The following is a 27,414-nucleotide window of genomic DNA, read 5'->3' as shown; positions in this document are numbered from 1 at the left end:
TCTTATCTTTTAAGAGCAGAAAAGTGTTCTCTACCTATCCTTTGAAATGAGTAGCATAAAAAGTTTAAAAAAATTGCAACAATAAACAGTGATTTATACTTAATTTATGAAGGCTTTTTGTGGTTAAGTTTTATATTCAGATAACATCCTTGTTTACAAATTATATCCATTATCATGTGATACAAAATGGTCCTTAGCAAAGAATAACTGGCTGAAATATTTTTGCCAATGGCGCAATGTAGCGGGTACAACGATTATCGCAAGATAACCAGATCAAGCAAAGTCGAGCGTGGCTGCTGCTTGGATGTGTGACCACTAAGCGATCCTGTCCTTGCAAGCAGCCCACCTGCCTGGCCATTGGTGGGGGTTCGGAAGTTACCATTAATTCATAGGTTTCCAGGTTAAGTGTTAGAGAGGGCTTCTTAGCCCTAACTTTGCCTGATAAAATAAGATATCTTTACTTTACTTTAAATATTTCAAAAAGAACTCACGACAGAAGCTTTTCCATTTCAATGAGTTCAAGGATATCGATGCAGCGATCCTCTTCAGGTATGTGGAGTGCTAGCATCGATACAGGGTCCTCACACAGCATACTCCAGCCTCGGATGTCTGACAGCTTCAAGGCGTGCACTTGCAGCGAGACATTAGGCACTCGAGCCCACTGGTGAGGCTTCAGGCACTGCACCTTCAGTCTTGGCGGGAACTATACAAAGTGTTTCACTACTCAGTCATCAATCTCAGCTCTATTAATTTTAATAGATTACAGCATTAATTGCAACTTTATATTACAGGACCAAAAGAATAACATTTACCATATTTTGGAGGATACAAAAATTAAGTTTATATTTGTTAATTCATCAATTTTACAAACATTAAGAATATTTTAATTGTTTCATATCATCCTTTATCACCGTTTTATTATTATTAATATTTTCATCACCTAATTCCTCAGATATTTTTCTATTTGAGTCACTGAACATTTGTTATTTAAAAATACGGCAGTACTAAAATGTCTTCCAGATTTCATAAAATATAACAGAAAAACCAACGTCCCTCATGGTATTCCAAATATCTTTAAAACAGTAAATTTTTCAAATTTCTCTTTTTTTTAAAAATACAGTAAAGTTAGGTGGATATTAGCTCATACAGAAAGTTTTAACTGCCATTTAATATTCTATGAAAATTATAAACTGATTTACAATTAAAATGTTCTTAAATTCAGTAACTGCTTATATTTATCACTATCACTTATTTTTAAAGTTACTTACCACTAGTACTTACTTACCTTTGCAAAATTTCAATTCCTTAACATAAAATAAATAAATAAAATGTTGTATCAAAAAGAAAATTTCAGAATTTATTGAATGTGTCTATATTAAAATAAAACAAAACATCAGTGATCTCTTAGTTAAACCACTGATAGCAACAATAAAACATAAAACTAACTAAAAGGTTTGTGTAGAAATAAATAAGTTTAGTTCTTACACCCTTACTCTAATGGACACATAAAGAAGTAACATTACAGAACATTATTACTCCCCAAAGGGTTAAGAGTGGTTCAGGATCAGAAGAACAAGAGCTTTATGGAAATTAGATTACATTGATCAGAAGTTATGAGTGATGAGAAGATTGTATAGGATGTGAAAGGCTACGATCTTGAAACTTTTTATTGGTTGACACTATCTAACAGACTCACTCTAGCTTAAAGGAAATATTGTCTGTGCCAATTTAAGTCTGAACCTATTAAAAATGACAGGAGTTATCTTGTTCAGAGCTTACATTATATTGCATAAGGTCATGAACCCTTGGATTATGGTAGTTTTGAGTTATGTGGGCGATTATTACAAGAAACTTCTATGAAACCTATCTAAAACAATTTTAAAAATGGTAGTGATATTATATTATTCTTTCTAGTAGTTATGCAAAACACTTTTAGACACTACATTACTAATAGGATATTTAAAATTGTACCCCAAGTGGGTTCCCAAAATCTCAAAGAAAATCACAAGAATAAATAAATAGTTACATCATTGATGATTCTGGAGCCCTACAACAAATATGGCTTATTATTTGATCAAATTGTAACTAGAGATGAAACTTGGACCAAAAGATCATCTGAACTCTAAGACCAAACCAAAATTAATGGAATTAGACCTTTAAAAAATATTTTTTAATGCTTGCTAACAATGCTAGTCATACATTCTGGATCTTGTACCAAGTAACTGTCACCTATTTACAGTACAGTACTAAAAAGGTGGTTCACAGAACACTTTGACGACAATACAGAACTTTGGGATATGACCATCTGGTTGAAGTCTCTCAGGAATTTTATGATGGTGGAATTTCATGGCCTCTTCACCACTATGAAATATGGTCATCTACAGAGATTTTGGGTTTTGGTTTCTGTGGCAATCGGGTGAATTTAACATCATTCAGTATACTGGATCCAAACATTCATTGAACCATTTCTCATATTTCCTTCCCTTTTGTTTCTGCTTATGTTGATGAAACGCATACCTGAGGAGTGACGTGGCGCTCAGAGTTCTGCAGTACGGCCGCTGACAGCGGAAGTGTGGTGGAGGTACGACCTAGTTCAATCTGCAGAATCTCCTTGCTCGTGGCTTCCACAAAAACAGCTGGGAAAAGCTTAGTCTCAGGTTCCATCTGAATGAAAAACATTTTTTACATAACATGTAGGTTTTAATGCAATTGGTTAAAAATGCACTTACGGTTATGATATGGAGAAATTCTTGTGTGGCATTATAGAAAATAGACTCAAGGAATAATGCTATAATCCTTATTGGACAATTGATAGATATTAATTAATCTACGTTTGGAGTTTGCAAGGTAATGTTAGAAATGGACTAAATTTCCTTTAGTCTTCCTCCCTGCCAGCAGGAACCATGTGATTACCCTGCTTGATAATTTTCACTTTGAAGATATACAATTGGCTGACTGTAATCTTTTTTTAGAAAATTACAGAGTGATTCTATTATATGAAATAGAATATTTGAAAAAAATTAAGTTTTCTGTTTAATACGTCATCTAGCAATTTTAGAACACTTCATAAATGTTATAACTGTTTAAGACATGTGGGGACGTTTATAATTATAATTGCAACTGCCGAACTGTTATAGCTCTCATCATTCAGGTGTTCTAAAAATAGGATTGCTGTGGCAAAATTGTTTTCTTGGAACTGTCCTGATTTGATAGCCAACTTATGTACTAAAGTTCAGTACAACTATACTTTATTATTGTCACTGATACAATACATGTAAGTTTTAATCAGGTTCTGCAGGTCTTGGCATCAAAAGGATTCAACTAACACGATAAAAGTAAAATCATGATATTTAAAATATTAGTAAACGTTTTACTGCGTGACGTACAGCACACTGACCTTGTACTTGTGACTGGTCTCTTTGCCCTCACAGGTGAAGGTCATGTAGCCAGTGGCAGCATCCACAAAGCATCCGATGAACATGCCTTGTGACGTGCCCTTGCCTGTAGCATCCTGCGTGACCTCATTGTACAACTCGTCTGCTCTTAACATGTAACAGCTCTGGCGGTTGAGGCTGTAAATATATCAGAACTTGTTGTATAGGAATCAGAAGAAAATAATGAGGAAACATGAGTCATAGTTGAAGAGTAACTAACGTTTTGGTACTGAAAAGTACGAAAAAAACAGTTTCTTTATAATTTAGAAAAATGAATTGTTGAAAATTATCGTTATATAAATCTGCTACCTAAACCTAATTGTGATATTGTGCTCTCATAGCATTGACCACCTTTTAAGTGCAGGAAGAGGCCCTTTTATGTGAGGAGAGATATGATAGTGAAAAAGGTTTGTAGGATAAATAATCCAATTGTTCTCGGCCATGTTGTCTAAATCAATCTTTGGTGGGATTTCGATGATCATTACTACGAAATTATACAATTCTATAACTTTTCTAACCATTGCATCATATATTATTATCATACAGTAATAAAACCTGAGTGTAATTAATAAATTATCAAAATGACTATAAAAATTGAATAGTATGAATGTAATGGCCTCCATGGTTGACAACCAAGTCAGTTTGTGTGGACACAGCTTTATATGTTTGAACCATTGTAGATAGGGGAATAAAGCTATACAGATCAATACAAAACAAAAATATGTACTTTTTGATGCAAATATCTTATTTTTCACTATATCAGGTGATGGTCCACAAGGAGTCAGAAAAAGTATAAAATAAGAGCATAGTAATATCTAATTATTAAAGATCTATATTATATTCTATACATTAGATCTATATTTTATTAGATATATTATATTAGATTTCATACATTCTATTCTATATATTAGATCTATATTAGAGGAACACAATGGTACTAATCAAGTGATTCAATCTATTCAAAATGGTGGCTTATATTATTCCTTACATTTCTCTAAATGTAAGGAATAATATAAGCCACCATTTTGTCTGGGTTTTATTGTTGTAACTAATGAAAAGAATGATAAGAAAGCTATTTTCATCAAGCTCACATTAGTAGCTCTAAACCACTACCATTTTGAATAATTTGATCCGTTAGTTTAGATGTTTTTGAGAAAATACTGGTGGTACAGTTAAAATGGGCACCCTGTAATTATAATTATAATCCACTATGTAGGAAAGAAACTTGTCGAATGAAGGTTTTAACACCTGGAAATAATTAAAAAGTTTACTTTTATCAGCACAAATGTCACAAAATATTGTATCATATAGTCTTTTGCTGAGCCTATGTAGAAATATCGAGTTTATACAAAACCTTCTCACTCTTCTACTATTTAAAATTAAAAGTATAAGAAGTAGGAGCTCTGTACTACCCAATGCCATCTTTATGACTGAGATGATTCTGAACTAATGCTGTTGTACAACTGGTTGACCGGGCTTAAGTTTGCTATTCAACTAGTTGTCACATTGGTGCAGTGGCGTATATGGAAAATTATTTTGGGGGATCTGAAGCAATGGATGGTTTAAGAATATAAAATACCCTCAAAACAGGTGGTCAGGAATTTTCACCCTTGAGCTTTAAGACCTTATAAATTTGTTTTAACTTAAAATAAACTCCTGAATGCAGTTTTAATGTTTGTCTTCAAAACATTGGGAGGGGGGGTCTTATGGGTTGTACCACTAGTTGTCATGGCTAATAGTGACCTTACTTTAAAAAAAAAAAGATATAATGGCTAATTTTCTTTCATTATAGGTACATTTAAGATATGAGCATCAGGGAGAGTCTATCAAGCCTGCACTAATTGGATGAGTTCAATAAAAGCCTTTCCGTTCCCTAGGAGAATTCCTACATGAAACACTCACGTACTTGTTCTGAAACAATTTTCATCACTTTCTAATTCAACTGATTATGATTATAAAACATGAACAAATAATGAGCTTTGACATAAATAGTCTCATACCTATCAACAACTCTGCCATACTCGTCCATAATATGGACTGTAGACTTGCGTACACGGCTCTGGTTGAAGTCCTTACTGTGCAGATGGAACTGTGTGGTGACCCAGCCAACATACACGTGTGTGGGGTCCTGTCCAGGAAATATCCTGATGCCGTAGAAGTACTCATTGATTAGTTTCAGGCACTCTCCATCGTAGATCTCGTTGCCGATTGACTCCACGCCTGTCGGGGCAGCCACGGACATAGTCTTCGGGGCATTCCTCTCTGGGATTTGTGGGGGCACTATCTTCAGGTCAGTCTGGAAAATTAAAGGATGTATGAGTTGTTAAAAAGTATTACTTAAGTAATACAGGCGGTCTGCATTGATCTGAATATTATTTTGTTTGCGTAACACGTTCGGATTATTGAAATGTTCTGATTACCGAGAAAATACTAGTAAAACGTCAGAAACACCCTAACATTAATTTTAGAATGCCCAAAGACTCACACAGGCTTTCAGATTGTGACATGAAAACCCAAAAATACCGACTGATTACGGCTGAAGATAGTCAGAGTGGCGCAACATTCGTATTACTATGGGTTTGGATTAATGCGATCTGTATTTACTAAACATTTTAAATGACTTAAAAACACATCATGTACATTTTATCCTAACCCTAATCATCAGGGACATACTTTAATGAATATTATTCAATGGCAGAATCAAAGAACATAATTTTAAACAATCACAGAATTTTTTTCAATGGTTGCCAAACATTTAGAAGACAACCCATACATAATAAATGTATTAAACATTTTGTAAGATATATTCAAAATCAAATCAAAATTGTATATTCTCAGAAAAATTAACAAACAATACATATTAATTCATTGTTTTAAAAATATATAATTAAATTAAATATTTGGTTTTTAAAGTGTAATGTGTAAAATAAATTTATATTTCTAATTGTGGTATTTCAGAAATATTCTCACATGGACTACTAAAGCCTGTACGTGAGAACGAGTCACCACAAAGTACTCAGTTATTATTTTAAACCATACAAATTTTAGTATAATTTAAAGGAAATTAAGTAAAAAATCAAAATCAACTCAAAATCAATTTTTTATAGAAATGAAAAATAAAATTTAAGTGAGAATTTATTTATTTATTCCTCAATTTGAACTTTGTTAGACTTTGCTGAAATAAGTTTAAAAAAATGTAAATTAAAAAAATGTTTAATTGTATACATTGTACCTACTAGCTTCAATGAAATATTTTATAGTTCTTTGTGGCCTAAGCACAGCAGTTATGGATAACTTAATTGTAATATATTAATTATAATTAATATATTAATTAATATAATTGTATTACAATTATGTCATATAGTATATAGATATACCATATATTGAAAACAAAACCTTGCAGGTTATTAACATATCCTTTGTGTACAACTCCTAAGTCATAGCACTACAAAGTAAGAACAAAAAATATAGTTGCATCCAAGTCAAACATACACATAACAGTAATAAAAATAAATTAAATCAAATAAGACTTGAGCACATATTTAACATTGACAGAACATGCATACTCTAAAAATTTGGTTGCAAAATGCAGCTTTAATGCAATTGCAAATTTACAATAGACAAGGAACTGAAGATTGTGTCGAAGTTAGTTACAAACAGGTTTAAATTGTTTTTTATATTCCTCTAATTAAATTGACCCATGTTTGTTTCTTAATCAAGGCGCTTGGTTCAATTACCAAATTGGCAGATGTAGGAAAATAAAAATGATGAAATTTTCATTTAATACTATTATTTTTGAAAAATAAAAATCTTAAAACTCTCCTGGAATATGACTATGGGAGTACTTATTGGCAGATTTTCAAGTATTATAATACAGTATAAAACTGGTAATACACATTTTGTGAAGTTTGGTAGCTCTGTAAGTATTTGTTATCAGAAAAAGTACATTGTATATAAGTTATTTTCAACTTGGAATATTTTTGAAATGGAGAATCGATTGTTATTATTAACTTCATAATTTGGTTGGTAATATTAAAACTGGTCTAATTTTTTCTTAGTATTTTGCATAGGTATTCTTACTTTTACTGCAATATGGTAGGCCTGAAATATGTAAATTGGTTAAAAATATGAAGAGCCTTAATAACTCAACATATCATGCTGTGATAAGAAGTATGCTCAAAAAAATGCATAACAAGAATAAAATTACAAAACATAAAAGTACAGTAAATACAGTTTATAACGAAGCCATGGATATCAGAACCCAACACGTAACACCACTATTTGTTTTCTCAACCTAATATTTTCCTTAGTCTTTTAAATATTTCCTAATAAATTGCTAGTAAAAAAATACTAAGCAGAGCTAAAATCTGATATAACGAGTATTCATTAATAAGAAATGGTTATCTGAGGTCTGTTAAGCAAAAAAGTTCTGAAGAACTATTAATTTTATTGATATGGGTAATCAATCCCAACTATATAAGTTCAATGCAGGAGTGTAGGTTACTGGTACACACTGCATAAACTGCCTGAGGCTCACTTTGTGAAAATATGAACTCAATATTTTACATAAACAATAAAATTCCAACTTCTGGATTTTGACTAGGCCTTGGCAATAATGTCAGAATCAAAGATTTTGAATAAGCCTATTTCTATGTTATAGTTATAGTTAGAGGGCCAATTTGCACTGTATAAGCACACAACACTACTTTTTTCTGAAACTGATAAAGGAATTTCTTCTGAAAAAGAATATCGCCAGCCATGTTACATTTGTTGAAGGTTAAAGTGGAAGGGTAAGGAACAAAAATAAGTTGCTTGGGGCTAGATTCGACGAGTAAGGTCAAGCAGTTAAAACCGTCATTTGTGAATTTTCACCATGGCAACCACTGAGGTGTGAGACGGTGTGTTGCCTTGGTATAACAGGATTTTCTTTTTCTACAAATATGACTATTTTTTCTTAAGTTATGCTTTTAGCTTGTCAAGTAATGATGCATAGTTTTCTTCTGTAATGAGTTTTCCTTTTCAAAGATAATCGATTAAAATAACCTTAATGTTGGTTTAATATGTGTCATACACGTTCTTTTGACATGTTCATAAAATCTGCTATCTCTCTCACTGTAATTCGGTGGTCTAGCACCATTTGGTGAACTTTGGCAATGTTTTCGTCAGTAGTTGCGGTTCTTGGACATCCTGAACGTTCATCATCTCCCAAGCTCCTAAGGCCACGTTTAAATTCAGCAACCCAAAATTTCACTGTGGTAAAAGATGATGCAGAGTCTCCATACACAAAATCCAACTCATCTTCGATTTGCAAAGGTGTATTGCTTTACAAAAACAAATATTCAATGACAGCTTGATAATTGAGTTTATCTATTTTCACAAAAACTCACATCAACTCACTTAAACGACTGCTACATCAACACTACCCGTCCAAAATGGCTAAAACTTTGATAAGTAACTATCAACAAATGAACAAAAAAATTTATTAGCCTTTATTTTCAAGTGCAGCCATCTTCACGTTGAGGTTGGAAACTTTTCAGACCACCCTCTTATAAGTATTTGTCAGACACCTAAATAATAATCGTATTAGTCAGCCAATAAGAGAACAAGATTGAAAATCACCACTTTCAGCCAGATATTTAATCTTTATGTTGTTGAAATATTAGTTGTGAATAATATCTCGCTTAATATTTGCAACACTTTTGATACCCTTCCATTTCAACCCCGATCAAAATTATTGTCGCTAATGATAGATTTCTTTCTTAGGGACTTTTCCCTATCTATTTCACAAAAAAGGGTCCTGGGCTTGGTTTTGGCTCCCAGACTATTAGTAAAAAACTGATTACAGATGTAACTCCCATTTTTTCATGGCATTGTAAAATTCATTATAAACAGTGTTTACTTTTACATACAAAGAAACTGTGTTGCATAAATAAATGTGTGTCAACACAAACAGGAATAATTTACATTGATTTGCCAGTGCTCCCTCTCCTGGAATGAACACAATGAATAGTTTCCTGAAACTTATGAAATTAAGAACTCCAACTTATTCGTATAGCAGTGTTTTAAATTCCACTAATAAAATAAATAGAAATTACAATTTTTTAATATAATTAGAACACAAATAAATATATAATATAAAATATTAAAAAGTTATTTATATAAAATTGTATGATAATGAAAAATGGGTTGATTATCAGAAATAAGAATTTTAGTAAAAATAATTCTTAAAAGTAGCTTCCAAAGAATGAATTTGATAATACTTTTCTTTGTTATCAATTAGTTTTAATACTGACATATAGAGTTACATATTGCATCTGGTAAATTACTGTAATTGTGATATGAATTAATAATACTATTTGTAGTCAGAAGCCAAGAGTCAGTTTGTATTATTGTATAAGCAAAAAAACATGGATTTATTAAAATGGATACACAATTTTCCTTATGAAAAATTTATCGTCAGCCATACTAGACTATTTTATGTCTGGCGGTAAGTATTAAGCATATCAGAAAAATATATACATTGAAAATACAGAAAAATATTATCTTTTCATACTTTTAACATTTTTTACTTTAGCTGACAGTCAATTTCTCTGTTAGGAAAAACTCCTCTAACGATTTTAAGAAAAAAAGAATATAACATGCTTATACAATGCAAACTGGCTGTAGGCTCCTAGACTATTATAAAATATTTTGCATAAATAACAAAATTTAAAATTATTTAAACCAAAATCACTAATTGGTTTCAAGTCACCCAGAGAGATATTATTAACATAACTAATTTATTTTTCATCCCATACATTAAATAAATTTAAGAATATTTCATTTAAAAAAGAACATACAAATAAAATAAATAAGATAGTAAAATAAATGTGAGTAAACTTTGCAACGTGAATTTTCCAAATTTAACAAGACTCTTCTTTGCAACCAAGTAATGAAAGTTAAAAGTGCTAACATAAACTAACACAAAATGCAAGAACACAAATGCACTTACTGACGACACTTTAATTTGAGGATTTCTCACTGATAGATTTGTGGGACGAGTCATCCCAGGAGATCTGTCCATGGCGGGTTCCGGTGTTTTGGCCTTCTTGTTCCTTTCATCAGCACTGGCATCCCTCTTGCGGGAGAAAAATCTATAAAGAAATAAACTCAGCAATAACGCAAATTACTTATTTAATGCAAATGTAGAGATACACGTACATATTACTAAGATTATTTCCAAACGAGTAAAATTATACTTTCTGTTTCTAATATTATTACTTTTGTATAATTGCCACCAAAGACCCAAAAATTCCCACGAAGATACAACTTTCAGGAATTTGGTGTGAAGTTGGAAAGTTTCTTCTTGACATCAACTTTTAATATATTTCCTTTCTTTCTTTCTAAATTATGAAAAATGCAGTATCTTTCCACTTTCAAAATAATTGTGTGTCACAACGCATCAATTAATTTATAAAAAAATTTCATTTCACTTGTGAACGAAAATATGAAAGATTAAGATGAAGAGTATATAATGTAAATTCTATCCACTCTTCTCTTTCTATAACCTTATACTGTACTGGTAAGGAAAGTATCTTACAGCCAGACTCAAGGACATAGCCAGTGAGGGGTACAAGGGGTCCAGATCCCCCCAAATTTTCAATTTTTAAAATATATTTATTAGTAAATAATTATTATTGTTATTTAAATAATTAAGTATTACTGATATATACTGCTGAAAGATCGTTCTCAATAAAGAAACGGGTCAAAAACTTTTTAAGGAACAAATTGGGGCCTTACTCTGTCTACTACAGGGAAATATCAGTTATCTGGGCCCCTTATTTTTCCTGGCAACCTTCTTGGCCAGACTCAATAGTCTTATACAAATATACAGAGTATTTTGATATTTTTAAGAAGCCAAGTTTGTACAAATGACTTTAAAAACCAGGTAGTACTACACCACACCATTTATTGCGTAACAGGCTTCGTTGAGGTTGAATGCAGAATTCTAAGTTTATATTGTTCACTTGATTCTGACAGTTAGGCTACAAGTGATATGTCACAATCTCATATGCTTGTACTCAGTTCTGTTACATCTGTTACACATCCATTTACTCTACTATTTTCTCATTGCCAAATCGTTACTCATAAGACCATGTAAAAATATTTACAACGCTTAGCTAAATCGCATGAACTGACATGCACCATCGTCAAACTCAATATTGCCAAAATAGAAATGAAGGTTTGTGCAAAAATTTCAAGTTTAAATGTTATCAGTTTGTTTTCGAGATATCATGTGTACTTACAGACAGCAATGAAATTCTTCCAGTTCCTTAAGAGATAGGCTTCGCTGACGCTCAGCCAATAAATTCAAACTGTTAAATACTTTTCTGTTTTTGTGCATACATGAGTACAGACACATTTTCCCAAGTAATTTCATGAATTATTATATGTAAGCAAATTGATTATTTTTTTAGTAAACTAAATTACCTGAATGGTGATCTTCCTCTCTTTTTCTTATCATCCTTGTCTTGCATCAGCTGACCCTCTGCGTTGTACCTGTTGAGATCCAACTCACTGGTTGATCTGTTCATTTTGCCTGCAAATAACACACATTGGTTAGCTTATTTCTCTGAGGATAAATGTTTACTGCAAAGACAAAACATATCATATAGATCAAAAGAGAAATTAATGATTTCAATTGTTTCTGCGATATTTATAGCTTACATTTTAATTTTCCAAAACATCTTGTAACCAACCTGGTTCTAGAGTTCCATTCATCATTTGTGGCATGTCTTCATTCCGTGAGAGAGATCCCTTGCGTGGAGGTCTTGCCGGTTGTTTCTTGCGCCTGGTGGAAGGAGTAGCGTTCAACATCATCTCGTCTGCTTCTACCGCATCCTCAGAGTAGTCTCTGTGTAGTCCTGTTGTAAGATTGACAATAAATTTAAAATCTATGCAAGTTGCAACATTAAGTTAGACAGAATATTGTTCATAAAATCTCCCTCAGCTTAGTCTCTATTTGAATACTAATAAGACCGCCATTATCTCATTTTGTCCATAAGTCCCGTAAGTGAATTGATGATATTGCCGTTCTTGAACGAAACTCCATTTGTTTCCTGGACCATAATATATAAATACATTCCTTAATTGGTCTAATCATATTGTCATAATTAATTTTAAATTCTTACTCTTTGTGACATCTCTCTGAAATTTTAAATATTTAATCTCTTATGGTTTATTATGGCTACTTTCTATCTGTCATGTCATATAGGCTTTCTTTTGTAACTGCATCACTGATTTCAATTAGCTGAGTTTTGTGACGCAAAAGAGGGACATACATTTATTTGTGGTTTGAGGGGCCGAGAACTGTACGGAAATGTTTTCCATGAAAAGCTATTAAATCTACCATCTATCTTTATTTATTTTATATCCATATGTATATTCTTAGAAGTAATGAATATTTCTACCTAAGATATCATACCTGTCATACCAATCAAGATCAAGTCTTTTAATTCCACAAACCAGCCGAGTAAATTTCACAAGTCTTTACGAGTGAATATTATTTTAAATCTAAACGAAAGACATTTTTAATAGTAAAATGATTTTACTCCCTTATTAGGAATTTGAACACTACCCAATGGAAACTGGTGCAATCAGATTTCTTTTAACTACTTAAGCCTGGCTAGAATTTTAATCTCGGTTGGTTTTATATTAGAAGAGATAAATAAAGTTGCTGAGGATCACCCTACGTTGACTGCATCAATTTGTCACAAGATCTGCCCGTCGTAGTTGTGTCAATTTGCTGTGTCGGTTTTTTAGTGTTGTTGACGCCCCATGTAGTTGTGCGCCTTTTTGTTACCAGTCTCACGTTGCTGTACCATTTTGCTCCGGATGGTGTTGGTCGCCATCTTGCTCAAAATCTGCCCAAAGCTAGCTGCGTTCCCTTGGTACTGCTTGAAACTCTGCCACCTTCCAGATAAACAAATTGCTGTCCCAATCCTCTCCCAATCACTACTCAAAATGTGCTCCCTTTCATTGGTGATGTAAATTACTTCGTGTTAGCTAACTCATTCTATTCCAACTTAATACCAAATTACTATTAAATTTGAATGTCTGTGGTGTTGTCACCAACAACAAGTCTATGTCTATCTCAGGTTTTTAAATAGGTTGAGTAGTGGTTAAAAAATTTAATATCACTCCATTAAAGTTCCTATCACACTTTTTATAAATGGGATACTCAAAGAAAAGTCAAACCAAGTGACCTTGACGTTAATTTATTCCATATTACACTGTCCATACATATATAATTCCACTCACCTTGCTTTGATAATTTAAGAGTCTAACACAAAATCCCATCCTTCATTAAAATTTCAATACACCATATTACAGTTTCCTATTAATTTCACCACTACTATCTCAGGAGAATCCACACAACCTCCTTACTTCAAGTCTGGAAAGAGAAGACGGAATCTCCGTATAAAACTACACATACCGACTCAAAACAATACTCATCCCCTCTCCCGTTCAAATCAGCGTCTTCACGAATAAATATAATTTGATTCTTTTCTTATAATTGTCGAAATTTATCACGTTCACTATAATTAATCAATTTAAGTCTTTCTATTTTCTTTTTATTATTTTTTCAAAGCTTTTTATTTAAATTTTTAGCAACATGTGCTTTATGACGTCATCAATATACAAGTCATTTATCCCACAATTGGCTTTTCTGCGTAATTCTATTTAGTACTTTTGTAAAACACTTTTGGTTATGTTTACTTCATTTTAATTAATCAAATCTTTTCCCGTATAAAGTTTAATATATTTCTTCGTTATTAATTAAATAAATCTCAATTCCGACAACATGTGATTCACTGACGTCACAGTCTGCCGATTCACTGACGTCACAGTCTGCCAATTCCCCGCGAATATTCAAATGTCGTAATTTGACCTGTTACAAAGTCCAACGTGTCTCAATACAATGTAAATTGAATATGACAATAGAAAAGTCAAAATTGGGTAATATGTCATGTGATTTAACATTTTGAATTGAATTAAGGTTATTTTGCTAAATCAAAAAGTTACCTTCTGTTCGTGATCACTGCGATACTAAAAGAGTGAAATCGACTGGAAAGTTGACAAGACTTTTCACTACACTGAACTGCTCAGTGTAAAAATTGGGGAAAATGAGAAAGCATTCAATTTATATATTTTTTCAAACAGATTTTAGTCAAAATGTGATTTTTTAATTTACTAGATGATTATAAAGTACGTGCAACCAGAATTATTCTTAATGCATGTAATGTACAAAGATGTTTTAGTTTTACATCAACATTTTTTCAATTATATAAATAATATACTTTAGATTATTTACTTAGCTGTCTAATGTGGAAAATCAATTTATTTGGTACCTTTGATGTCACTCATGGAGAAGCCAGACTTGATAATCTGGTCGATGTGGGCCGGCGTTGTTTGATCTGCCTCCGCCAACAACCTATGTTGTCTTATCTTGATTTCTTGCCAGCGGCGTACTTTCTCTGCCTCACTGTTTAGTAATTAAACAATGAATCACATAGCTTAAACTGTTGAAAATAAATGATTAAGTGTGCTATTTGAAAACAACATATATTACTGAATGTCATAGATAGAAAATTATGTTTATTTTCAAATATGATTTTCTACTAAATTTGCTGGTCATTGTTTGAAACAAGCCATGGTTGGAAAGGTGTGATTTACATTATTTTATTGAAACTGTAACTATTTTATTATTTCTGGCAGAATGTTACATTTTTTTGTTTTATATAGCACAAACTTCGCTCAACAGTACAATTCCAGGACAACATTTTTATAATATACATTATGAAACAGATTATAAATAGTATGAATGTTGAGTTCAGTTCCATTTCACCTTCTGATTAGTGCAGCGTCCGAAATCGAACACTGGTACAGCAGATTGACCACAGATATTAAAAACCAACTATAAATATTTGCATTGAATCAACGCTGTAATATATACCACCATGGCTAATATATTAACTGGTAGACCAAAATATATAATAAAAAATATTTTAAAATGAAATTCTATTGTTATTCTACAGTATATATGTTAATATATTATTCTTACTCTACAAAATAAAGTTAATATTATTACAATATTTCAAACCTATACAATATAAAACAGTTTCATTGTACTTTTATACATAAATATTTCTAAGTCAAGCCTAAGGAGAAGTTTTAAACACTTTGACGTAGTTTGACGTGTATGGACGTGGCACGTCAAGACTGCATTATGCAGTTTGATGTTCATATAACGCTAGCCTTCAGTCTGATCATGTGGTTCCATCTTGTGGAAAAATCCCAAACTATTTCGACCAAGTAATAATGTAAGAACGTTGTGGATAAAACAAGTAATATGTGTTGCTGTTCTGTTTTATTTCGTTATTTATTTGTCTGAGCATTTACAATATTCAACAGGCTGTTGTCAGCTGATTGCAGTAATGGTGGCGTGATTTGTTTACCGGGACATATTTGTTTGTGTTTTACGTTGACAGATTTTATTGTTCATTAGAAAAGTGTTAGTGATTGTAATATGTGATTTTAATGGTGTAATTATTTATAAAAATTACAGCACAGGATAATGAAATTGAATATGTTTCTGAAGATAGTTTCAGTGTTGATATTGACTATGCTCAGTGGCAAGGAACACCAAATTGTGAGGAAAGTGATGAAGATGACATTCTTAGCTACTTTTCATCTAGGCTTAATCAAGTACCTGTACTTCTGGATGTTGACGATGACAATGTTAGTTTTTACTAACTAGATACCAGATTTTTTTTAAAAGTAACACCATAGGGGTTATCATGTACACTATAAGTACCGCGGAAAAGGATTAAAGAAGACAACAAGTTCTTAATAATCTGCATCATGAGAAACTTACTCAATGAAGGTGGACTGGCAGATGACAGGCAGAGACAAGCGAAGGAATTCCCAATTAGCCTTCTCCATGGTCTCGAAGGTGTTGTGACTGATCTTGAGACAAGGTGGCGTGTCCGATCCTGCCGGGATACGAGTCACATCTATACGAGTGTCTGCGTAGTCGTCTGTATTCTCGAAGATCGGCTGGTCCTTTGTGTACCAATAGGTCACAGGGCGATTCATGTTTCTATGACATGGACATAGTAGTATTAGCAATGAAAACCGCTGCTTTATCATTGACAATATAAATATATAATGTTAGATAACTGCAGCCATACAATTCAGCACTGTTGTACAAAATGACTTAATTTTAAATATTTTACTCAACAGTTTTGTTCCGAATAATAGAGTCTTAATATCTAGAGGAATTATTTACAGTAAAATTTGATGTCAACATTTAAAACAATAAATACATACTGTAACACATTTATATAGATTTTATTGCAACTTTATTTATAAAAAAATTAACTAACAAATTATTACAAATATTTATGCTTTATTCCAATAAATCAAGAAAACATTTAAATAGCAATATTTAGCCAAAACCTCCAAGATCGCTTGTAGCTTAACACCACATATGCACATACAAATGTAAAATGGGACAAAACAAGAATTTTGTTTAAAAAAATAAAGGGTTAATTTTTAGGTATGTAATGTAACAAAAACATTGAAGAAAGATAAAGAGATCCTTAATTCCTTCAGTCCCATAAAAGTTTTTAATAATAAATGATAACTAAATCATATGTTTTAGGAGATTTGAACTTTAATGTTAAATCTGTTTCAAAGTAAATTTTAATTTTAACCCTTTCCCTAAATGGTCAACTGTATAGAGGCAGATCTTAAGATTCGAAATTCAAGCAACTTTATTGTTGTCAAGCATTTACAATAATACAATTAACAAAGTCAATGCACAGTGTGAAGTAAAAAATATATAAAGAATTAAAAATAATTAACTTAAAAGTGGTGTAGTATGACTCGTTAGATAAAACAACACAAAAAAATACAATGCTGTTTTTAGAGCAAATAAAATAATCTTGCTCTAAAAATAACAAATGTTTAAAAATAGGGATTTTGCTCTTTTTAAGAATAGTAAAATAAAATAAAAAAGTTGAGTATATTTTAAGAAATTTTATGTTTGCTGTGGAACATTTATTTTATTTCATCACTTTTCCTGAAAGAGGTGAAGGAATGCAACTAATTCTGTAAATAGACCCAGATGGGATCTTTTCAACACTGTTAATCAACTTTATAAGCAAATTATAAACGGAAACATTAACTTGTAACAGAACTACATCCAAACTTGTAGGTTATACTAATCACAAGTAGCTTCTGAAATAATGGGAAGTAACTTACATGCAAAAAGGTTCGTATCCCTCTTGCAGACCACACGTAGTGAAATACTTGAGAGTGTTGACGTCCTGACCGAAGGTGAGTTTGGCTTTTTGGCCAACTCCGAGGGTGAACGCTGGGACGAACCCGTCACCCTGGACATCCGCAAAAGTCGTCTCCCCACCAAGTGCATCCATCAGCAGTTCACCGTTCAGGGAGAAACCTTAATTGAATTAAATATACATCTTACTGTGACTTATGAAATAATTATAACATACCAAAGCAAAGATACAAGTTATATACATAAATCTGATATCATAGTTCTATTTACGATTATAATAGTCCAATTATAAATTAACATTTTGAATTAAAGAAACTCAGACGATTACATTTTATGTAGCAAAGTAAATAAAATCAGTCATAATTGTTTATAAGATTAGTAAGTTACTATTAGAGTATGATAAAATAATTTAAGATTGACACTATATCAACAGAAATTAATGTTTGCTATTTATTTAACCCTGGAACTGGCCATCATTTTTACCAAAATGGCAGGCCCTTTTTGGTGATTTTGTAAGGGTTTTGTATTTTAATCACTGCTCATCTATTTTTTAAGATAAAAACATTTTAAAAACATCAATGTCTTTAGAAATAATTGTAGTTCCCCAAAAAAATATTAAAGATTGAATCATTTAATGTATTTTTATTTTTTTACAGATTAACGTAAAAAAATTAGTAAAGAATAAATTTTTCTCAAAATATATAGCACCCTCTCAGGCAATATGAAATTTTTTAGAATAATTCTAAAATATACAAAAGTTTGCTTATATACCTCAATTACAAATTACAAAAAAATATTTAGGTAAAAGAAGTTTATTGGTACTTTTAAATATATATATCTATAAAAACTACAAAATCCGAAAAAAGTTTGTATAGCACTATTATGTATACCATTGTGACATTTTGGAATCTATTGAATGAACAGATATTTGTTTCTAAGAGATACATATATGTTGAATAGAAAAATATGATATTTATAGAAGTTTACATTGTATAAGATATTTTTATATGGCAACAAACTTTTTTTTAATTTTTACAAAAGTCAAAATTGTGAAATAATGCCTAACTTTTTTAGCTAACAATTTTCTTTTCATCCAAAAATTATTTATAAAGATAGTACGTTTATTGAAGTTTACAAAAATGTACAACAATGTATTTTTATCTCTATTATTTTCTGTTAAAAAAAATAAAACAAGCGATGGTCATAGAAATAAAACGCTAATACCTTCAGAAAAAGCAAAAAAACTTTATTGTCTAAAATACATGAATATGCTTTTATAATAAATACCTTTGCAAAAATTTAAATCAATATTTAATTTTAATTAAAATTAAATTGTCTGCAAAATAATAAAACACTAAACCTACGTGAACATAGACATACGCTTAATGCGTCGAAAATAGCTTAGTGCCATTTTGAAACTGTACTTAATGCGTCGATAATCGCTTAAAGCCAGTTACAGGGTTAAATTTTCTTTATCTCAGATTTATTTTTCTTGAACTGCACTAATGGAATGTATACTAATTACTCACTAAGTCGTAGGATACCTGCAGTTTTGAGAATCAAAAGTTTAGTTTTTTACAATTTTTCACTAGTTTAAATGCTTGAATCAACAGGGACTTCAACTAAAAACTTTAAAACCAGCTTAAGGATAATGTAATAAAATGGTTGAAAAGAGTAAGACCCTAATAGCTGAAAAATTAGCATTTTAAAGTTTCGGATTCTAACATTGGTTTTCATATGCTAGTATCATTAGTTATTCTTTATATAAAGCAATGTGAAAACAATTATGATTTTTTTTCACACTGAAATAACTTATTTCTCAAGGTTTTTACATACTTGAAAGATAATTGGTTCTAAGCAAATGTGTTTTATTCAACACTGGAAAACTCAAGACAGTTATTTTCAGAAGTGTAAGTCTGACGTCCCTTCAAGTTTGCTAATTCATGCAAAATTTACCATAATAAAAACAAAAACCTTTACAGGAGCTCATGTAGTTGTATTTTTCACTTGTACATGAGAAAGGTTGACAAATCTTTATTGAATATGCTTAATAAGCGTGATATCTTTATATTTCCTGCCTTTAAAAGTAGATAAAAACACAGTCAAATTTACTTGAAAAAAAAAAAAAAAACAGAAGAAGTAATAAATTATATTAGTAATAAAACCAAATACAGAAATTTAACAAATCATAAAATAAATTGGGTGTCATTTTTAACACATTGCAATAAAAATAAAGCCCAAATAAATATAATAAGCTTAGCAGTCACAGTGCTACAGCCTATAACACACAAAATCCAAATATAAATAACAATCTGCCATACCACAAACAATAAAATAACGCCATACCATCGAGAAGGTTTTGTTGCTCAATTACTGCAAGTCTGTTGTAACTTATTTCAAAATATTATAAATTGGTAATTCAGGCTTTATCATTCAAATTAAGCAATTACAAATATTACTATTCACTTAAATAAATTAAAATTAAATATATATTATAAGATTATTATTTAGAGTTAATCTTAACTTATTATATAAAATTTTTTTAAGATAGTCTGAAGGGAAAAATAACAGATGATAAATTTTAATTGAAATTGAAAAATAAACACAATGTTTGATAAATTTTATATACATATGTAAAGCAAAAATTGCAAATAAAACAAAATAAATTTTAAAATGAGTTTTTATCTTAACAAATTTTAAACGATAAATAATGTAACGTAACAATTGGAGAATATCTAGGAACTCAATGTTCAATGTAAGGTCATATCTTTTATAAAACTGAATATTAAGGAGATATTTTTAAATATAAAATTATTAAACAATACCAGGATTAGACTTCGGTAACTGAAACAACTTCTGATTTGCAATCTAAAATACATTACTCAAGCAAAGCCATAGCGTTACATTAAAAGAATAGACTTATAGTAAAACAATTTTAAACCATAGTAGATCACCAATAGCTATACTGTTGCAAATATTTAAACGTAACTCTCTTTGTTAGGCGCCTACAAATATTATTCTCTACGAAGTACAAACAATATTATTACAATTATTACAAAATTCACAGCTGAGAAAAAGATGGACCTGTGTATTTGGGCTTTGAAAGATTTTGTAGTTTTGAAATTGCGCACAGTTTATATTTATTTTACTAACAGTGTTATCAATTTTTAATTATTATTCTTAACAACATTTTCAAGTTCTGGTCATTAATTTGTATGATTTTATTTAACATTATTGTAGCTTTGGAAAATTTATTTTCTGCCATGATATTTTTAAACTCAATTCCCTTTCAGAGCCAACGTCCTGTTACACAGAATGATTCAAAACATACAAGTGCCAATATTTTTTTTAAAGAATGCGACAGTATGTGCAAAGAGTACCAACATCCCTTTTTGCAGGATGTGGCATTATGTGTAAAGAATTCCAAAGTCCTTTTTTAGAGGATGTGATGGTATGAGCTGAGTGCCAACGTTCCTTTTTTAAAGAATGTGACAGTATGTGCAAAGAGGGCCAACATACTTTTTTACAGGATGCGGCGGTATGTGCAAAGAATGCAATGGTAAGTGCAAAGAGTACCAACGTCCTTTTTTGCAGGATGTGGCATTATGTGTAAAGAATTCCAAAGTCCTTTTTTAGAGGATACGATGGTATGTGCAAAGAATGCCAAAGTCTTTTTTTAGAAGATGCAATGGTAATGCAAAGAGTACCCACGTCCTATTTTGCAGAATGTAGCAGTATGGATGTAATCCAAACTTTTACTGATTTGAATTTACTAATTTACTTTTATGGACATGTAAACTCAAAAAATACTAAAAAGAACAAAAGTATATTTTCTTTTTTAAACTGTTTTGTTTTTGTATTTATGAACATATCAAAGTAAAATTTTATCTGCATGTTAACACAATTAAATGCTTTTTCAGAAAGAATAAGTGTTTATTATATCACTATTTATTTTTACAAGATCAAACTCAAAAATTAAAAAACTTTTTATAAAAGTAAAAAGTACTAAGACCTTGTAAAACCGCAGAAACGGTCTGGTACTTTTCGTTACACCCAAGGGAAAAATGGCTGGCACTGAAAGGGTTAAAAACAATGGCCACAAACAGGTTCACCGTTTCCAAATACCCATGAAGGCAAAGAAAGCTTGTAACTTGTTTACTGTAGTAGAAACTGTACTGCGAATTGCTTGTAACTTGGCACTTACTAATCGTGTGATCCTGCAAGTCCAAGAAAACGCCGACCACATCAGCCACCTGCCACTGACGACCAAATGATTCGGCAGTTCCGAGATATACCTTCTCTTCCTTTGAAAGCAAAAAACCACTGACAAACACATTCATCAAACAAACACCTGTGCGCACCACTCCGTTCACAGGAGATGGTGTTCGCACACCTTGTCATCATCATCACTATTGTCTATCAAACTATTGTGTTACCATTGGATGTTTTGTCAGATCAATGGTAACGTGCAGTTTTCATTTGAACATGTTTTGATGTTACTTGTTGTGTTGAAATATTCCACTTAGAATGAGTATTAAGTCCATTATTAATTTAAGTATTATTTTAAAAGTATGGTTCTTACTTCATATTTTATTTTGGTTTGATCTATACTGATTAAAAGATTACAATAATGCTTTTAAAAACGCATTTAGTGGTAATACTAACAAAATTGTATTTTACACAATCATCAATTTCACTTAAAGTGGATTTTAATTCAAATGAAAACCTTAAAGATTGTAACTAATATCTATTTAACTTGCTTTAATCATTCCTACCAAAGCCTAAGCATTCATGTCCCAGGCCATCTTTCTGCTATTTTAATGCTAAAACTAAACTATGATGATTTGTATTAGCCGTATAAAAATAATACTACAATACTAAAATAATTGGTTTCTGGTTAAAAAATTAAAATAGAACATACTGTATTTAATGTAATTTACTGTTGTTTAAAATATCAAATATTTATGACAAAAATTGTAATAAGAACTTAAAAATTATACATTTTTACTTTAGTTTGTAATTATGAAAATTAATTAATTTAAGGACCCAAACTTTAGTTATGTAGAAAAATTACTTTAATAATCAATAAATATATTTAACACCTTTTTCCTTTTAACCTTACTTGGAGCTTGGTGTGAGAGTAATCTAGTATAATACGTTTCTGTACAAGTTTACAGTTGAATGTACAAGTTGCACGGCTGCTGACAAAATGCAGAACAAAACACAAAACAAAACATGAAATGCGTACACACCAGGGCACATGCTAGCCTATACTCACTGATCGTTTTATCAAACAAGTCTAGGAAACAGCCGACTATATCCCCTATTTTGTACCTCGTTCCGAACGACTCGTGGCCACCAAAGTGGACCTTCAAGGCCTAACGGAGCACATCCTACAGCTAGTTCATTCATTCGCAAACATAATTGTTTCATAATCAAACACAATAGGTAAACTAATGGCTAAATTTACCCTGAAAATATACAACAATTACAAAGTTGACAAAATAAAGGTAATAATTGATTAAGAGTTATTTTTCTATCTATTAAAAAAAATAGTTTTGAAAATTGTGAAGATAATTTATTTTGTTAAATAAACATTTATAATTCAAAACAAAGTGGTAAACTAACAGCTAAATATGTATAAAGAACCCCTAAAATATATAATAGTACGAAAAACTGACAGAATAAATGTGATAACTATTCACTCATGTTGAGAGTTTATCTTCTCTCTTTAATAAAAAAGTGTTGAAAATTGTAAAGGTGAATTAAAACAAAGATGCCATTGTAATTAAAAAACTAAATTATAAAAGACTACTTACATACAATAATATTTTAAATTGTAATAAATGATTAGTCTTCATGTGATGTGTTATTTTAAAAAGGTTTCAAAATTTAAAAATCGTATAACATTTTGTTTTTTTTGTTTGATACTGTAATCTAATAGTTTATAGTTTTAAATCCCATTCAATAATTTTGAGAAAATGAGACAGCTGAAGTCTCTTAGTAATACAAAATAAAATAGATAAAATATGGAAATGAAATTGAGTTAATGCTTTTACAAATATTTTAACTAACCAACATAAGATTAATTAATTATTATTAATCAGCATAATTATTTATTTAGTAAATTTAAATTAGGGGAGTTATTAGATATTTTAAAGATGTAAAAAAACATGAAATAGGGACTCTTTAACTCATTTTCACTCTTGTTCCTTGGAGTACTGGTTTTGACGATCTCTTAAGTATATTTTTACATTGGCATTATTTGATAGTGATAGAGTTTGATGAATTAGCAAAATAAAAAAAAATGGTCTTTGATTGAATTTTTAAGTACAGTAAACCTCCATTAATCTGGCACAGTCAGGACTTGAGACATGCCGAATTATGAAATGTGCTGGACTATTGGATACATATCAGAGAATTAATTTAGACATAATAAATTTAAAAAAAACAATCACAGTAAAACACTTATTATATATAGTCCTTGTTATATGTGGATCTATAAGAAAAATTGCTTTTATAGGTCTATTTACAGTGTGTAATCTACACATCACAACAATTTGGGTGGAACATGGTCAAAGTCAAGGGCAAGTTCATCCCGGTTCATCATAGCCCCGTACCATACTGCCACTGCCAGCCTCTCTAGGCAGTGGTGAGACGTCAGTCATTTAGAGTCGTCCTTCCATCAAAAACTTGAGCTGAGCAATTTAACTGTGAAATTGACCTACAATTACTAGACTTAATTGAATTGATACAAAAGTGCAGCTGGTTACACAGGCTGACAGCCGACAGCCATGGGTGAATACTGTGTCCACCACAAGCGGGAAAAACATTGTTGCATATTAAATTACTGGTGTTTTGCGTTGTCCAGGAAAATTTTACTTTTTCCAAAAGGCGTGCCTTTTCTACCAAGCGTACTTAACTATTGGATGCCGGATTAATGGAATTTTACTGCAATAAAAATAAATTGGTCAAAGGAACATGGCTGCAGTAACTATATTTTTTTACATTAAAGACTAATTAAAACTGTTTTGTTGAAGCATTCCTTTACTAAAACAATTTAAGTCACAAAAGCTGCAAAAACAAGTGTAATATTTGCTTCCATTTTAAAAAATTTTCCTTTTTGCTATACAAAAATTAATAGGACATGTAAAATGTTACTATAATAGTTTATAATACCATACATAATATTACAACATAAAGAATTTATGGATTTAATGTCTCTAAAATGTTTTATTTCAAGTAACAAAATATAAAATTCATATATGTTGCTTCTTTATAACATGTTCTGAATAATTTGAGAATGTCAAATAAAGTAAATCTGATTGCTTCAAGGAGTTCTAGGTATTTATGCATAAACACAAAATATTTACATGATTTAATGAAAACCAAACTTGGTTAAATACTACAAATATATCTCTTTAACATTAGTTTATACTTTGATCATTCAAAGCTCTGGGAAGAAATTAGGTAACAAATACAAATCACTCTAGAAATGCAGGTTGTATATAACTACATTGGTGTAACAATAATATTAAAAAACATTTTAGGAGGATTAATTAATTGAACTAATTTAATTAGATAAAATATCTAAGTCTTTTTTTATAATACATATGACAAAAAATTAAAACGTCAACTATAGGTGGGGTATAAAATTTCTGTTAAAATCTATCAGGGAACAGAAAATATAGACAATGACATTCAATTGAGACAAACATACAGACTTATACAACAAAAATGGTTTGTTGTCAGTAAATAAATACTCATTTAAAAAACTCAAATGACATTAAATAATACTTACATTGAAGCCATCAAATGCCCACGAATACTCATCGCTTCCGATCTGGAAACCAGGAGGACAGTCCGCCCGGGCCCACCCCACTCGCATCGGTCCTGCGGTGAGGATCTCAAATTCAAAATACCTGTAAAATACACAAATATCCATGACATGGCAACTTATTTACTCTTCTTCCAACACATACAATTTATAAAAATCCATCCACAGTATTCAAAGTAACTACCATGGTGTGATGTTTTATTGTGCATACTTTATATTTGAATATTACCAGAGGAAATATTAACATATTACATCGAGAATCTCATTTTTTCAAACGGAAATTAATTGAGGCTTTACACATTAAACGGCAAACCAACCAATTAGTCAACCATCAGTTGAAATCAGACCGTTTCGCGGAGTCACAGTATGCTCTATAAGTTTGAATTATAAGTGTTTAGTATTTATTAAGTGCACTTTTAGAGTTAGTGTGCATGGAATAGACACACAACAAAGGTGTCGTGGTTCCTGACTGATGTATGTAACAATGCTCTGGTATATTTTGTTTACTCCTAGGTTGCACTCATGCATTAGTTAAGTCATTTACCTGAAGAAAAGATCAGATTGCAGATCTTAAAACATAGTGTTACTAATTGTTTTGTATCACTGAACGATGGCAATTGGCCGGACAAATCCAAAAAAAGGGTTCCATTTTAATTGTTCCAGATCACCAAAGATTACATAAGTACTTTTCTAACTTTACCATGAAAAATTGTAGCATTTTTGAACTAAGTTGCACATTTATAGTTTCCTAATATTTAAAAACATTATAAACTAATCCCTGAAAACCCTTAAATGTTACAAATACTATCTAAAATAACATATACTCATATCTTTTTTAAAACTACTCTTTATTCCATTCAAGAATCTTTCATTCACTTAATTTCTGCAACTAAACAATTTGTAAAAAATCGTAATATAAAAATTCTAAAAATACATAATTTGTTTGCATAATGGAGATAAAATTTTAAATCGTACAGACCATATACATTTCTAAAATATTCATCTATTCTATCATTTTTTATATAAAAGTTTTCTTTACTATGAAATTCAGAAGGAATTTAACCTTAAAATCTATATAACTGCATTTTAAAGGTGAAAATGTTATAATATATTACATTAGCCAAGTCTCTATTACGTCTTACCATCTTAACTTAAATGAAGGCTACATATGAATACAGTTTTGCTATTATATGTTTTTGTACTCACCATTTTCCATTAGTGACTGCGTAGTTTTTCTCTACTCTGTAAGTTCGGAAACTCTGTTGACGCAGCCTAAGCCCTTCGGCAAGTAAAGCTGCAAAAAGAAAACAAACGTTTCAATGACAATGTTTTGGCTATTTCTAAACCCATGAATGGAGCATCAACTGAAATATTTTACACTATTTAAAATAAAACACAGTTAATAATATTAACACTACTAATAAAGCACCACTGTATAAACTAGTACAGTAACTGAATCAACTGTAATCAGTGTAATAGTATTTTGTTATGCCTCAAAACTTACATAATATCATAAAAATGGGACCTCACTACACTCCTTCTTTCTGATTATGTACAGTACACTTGGACGGAGCTAAATTAGACCGGTGAAATGCAATATAGATTTAGTATTCAATACAAAATAGTCAATTTTCCTTACTATATTATGACATCTTATATGCTATAATTTCATAACCAGACTTGTCATGTGGAATAAAGTATGTGAAGCACTGCAACAGGTATTTACGTGCAGAGGAACCAAAGTACAGTGCAACGATAGTGTTGAAACAAAACTGTACGTTATGGTCACACCTGTGCAT

General features: G+C 30.9%; 1 protein-coding gene across 1 annotated transcript in view; it reads right to left on the bottom strand.

The window, feature by feature from the left end:
* LOC124365519 (ryanodine receptor-like) overlaps positions 1-27,414 on the bottom strand; it is a 310,046-nt gene that overhangs the window by 85,675 nt on the left and 196,957 nt on the right. The window contains 13 exon segments of the mRNA XM_046821504.1: positions 492-703; positions 2,518-2,664; positions 3,398-3,572; positions 5,435-5,730; positions 10,426-10,567; positions 11,904-12,012; positions 12,173-12,337; positions 14,825-14,958; positions 16,351-16,575; positions 17,742-17,940; positions 23,057-23,156; positions 25,580-25,700; positions 26,822-26,909. Coding sequence (XP_046677460.1) covers positions 492-703; positions 2,518-2,664; positions 3,398-3,572; positions 5,435-5,730; positions 10,426-10,567; positions 11,904-12,012; positions 12,173-12,337; positions 14,825-14,958; positions 16,351-16,575; positions 17,742-17,940; positions 23,057-23,156; positions 25,580-25,700; positions 26,822-26,909 — 2,113 coding nt within the window.

Source organism: Homalodisca vitripennis, chromosome 6 (genome assembly GCF_021130785.1).
Source record: "Homalodisca vitripennis isolate AUS2020 chromosome 6, UT_GWSS_2.1, whole genome shotgun sequence".
Taxonomy (NCBI): Eukaryota; Metazoa; Arthropoda; class Insecta; order Hemiptera; family Cicadellidae; genus Homalodisca; species Homalodisca vitripennis.
Note: the sequence above shows the minus strand (reverse complement) of the source record. Positions and strands in the feature narration are given on the sequence as shown.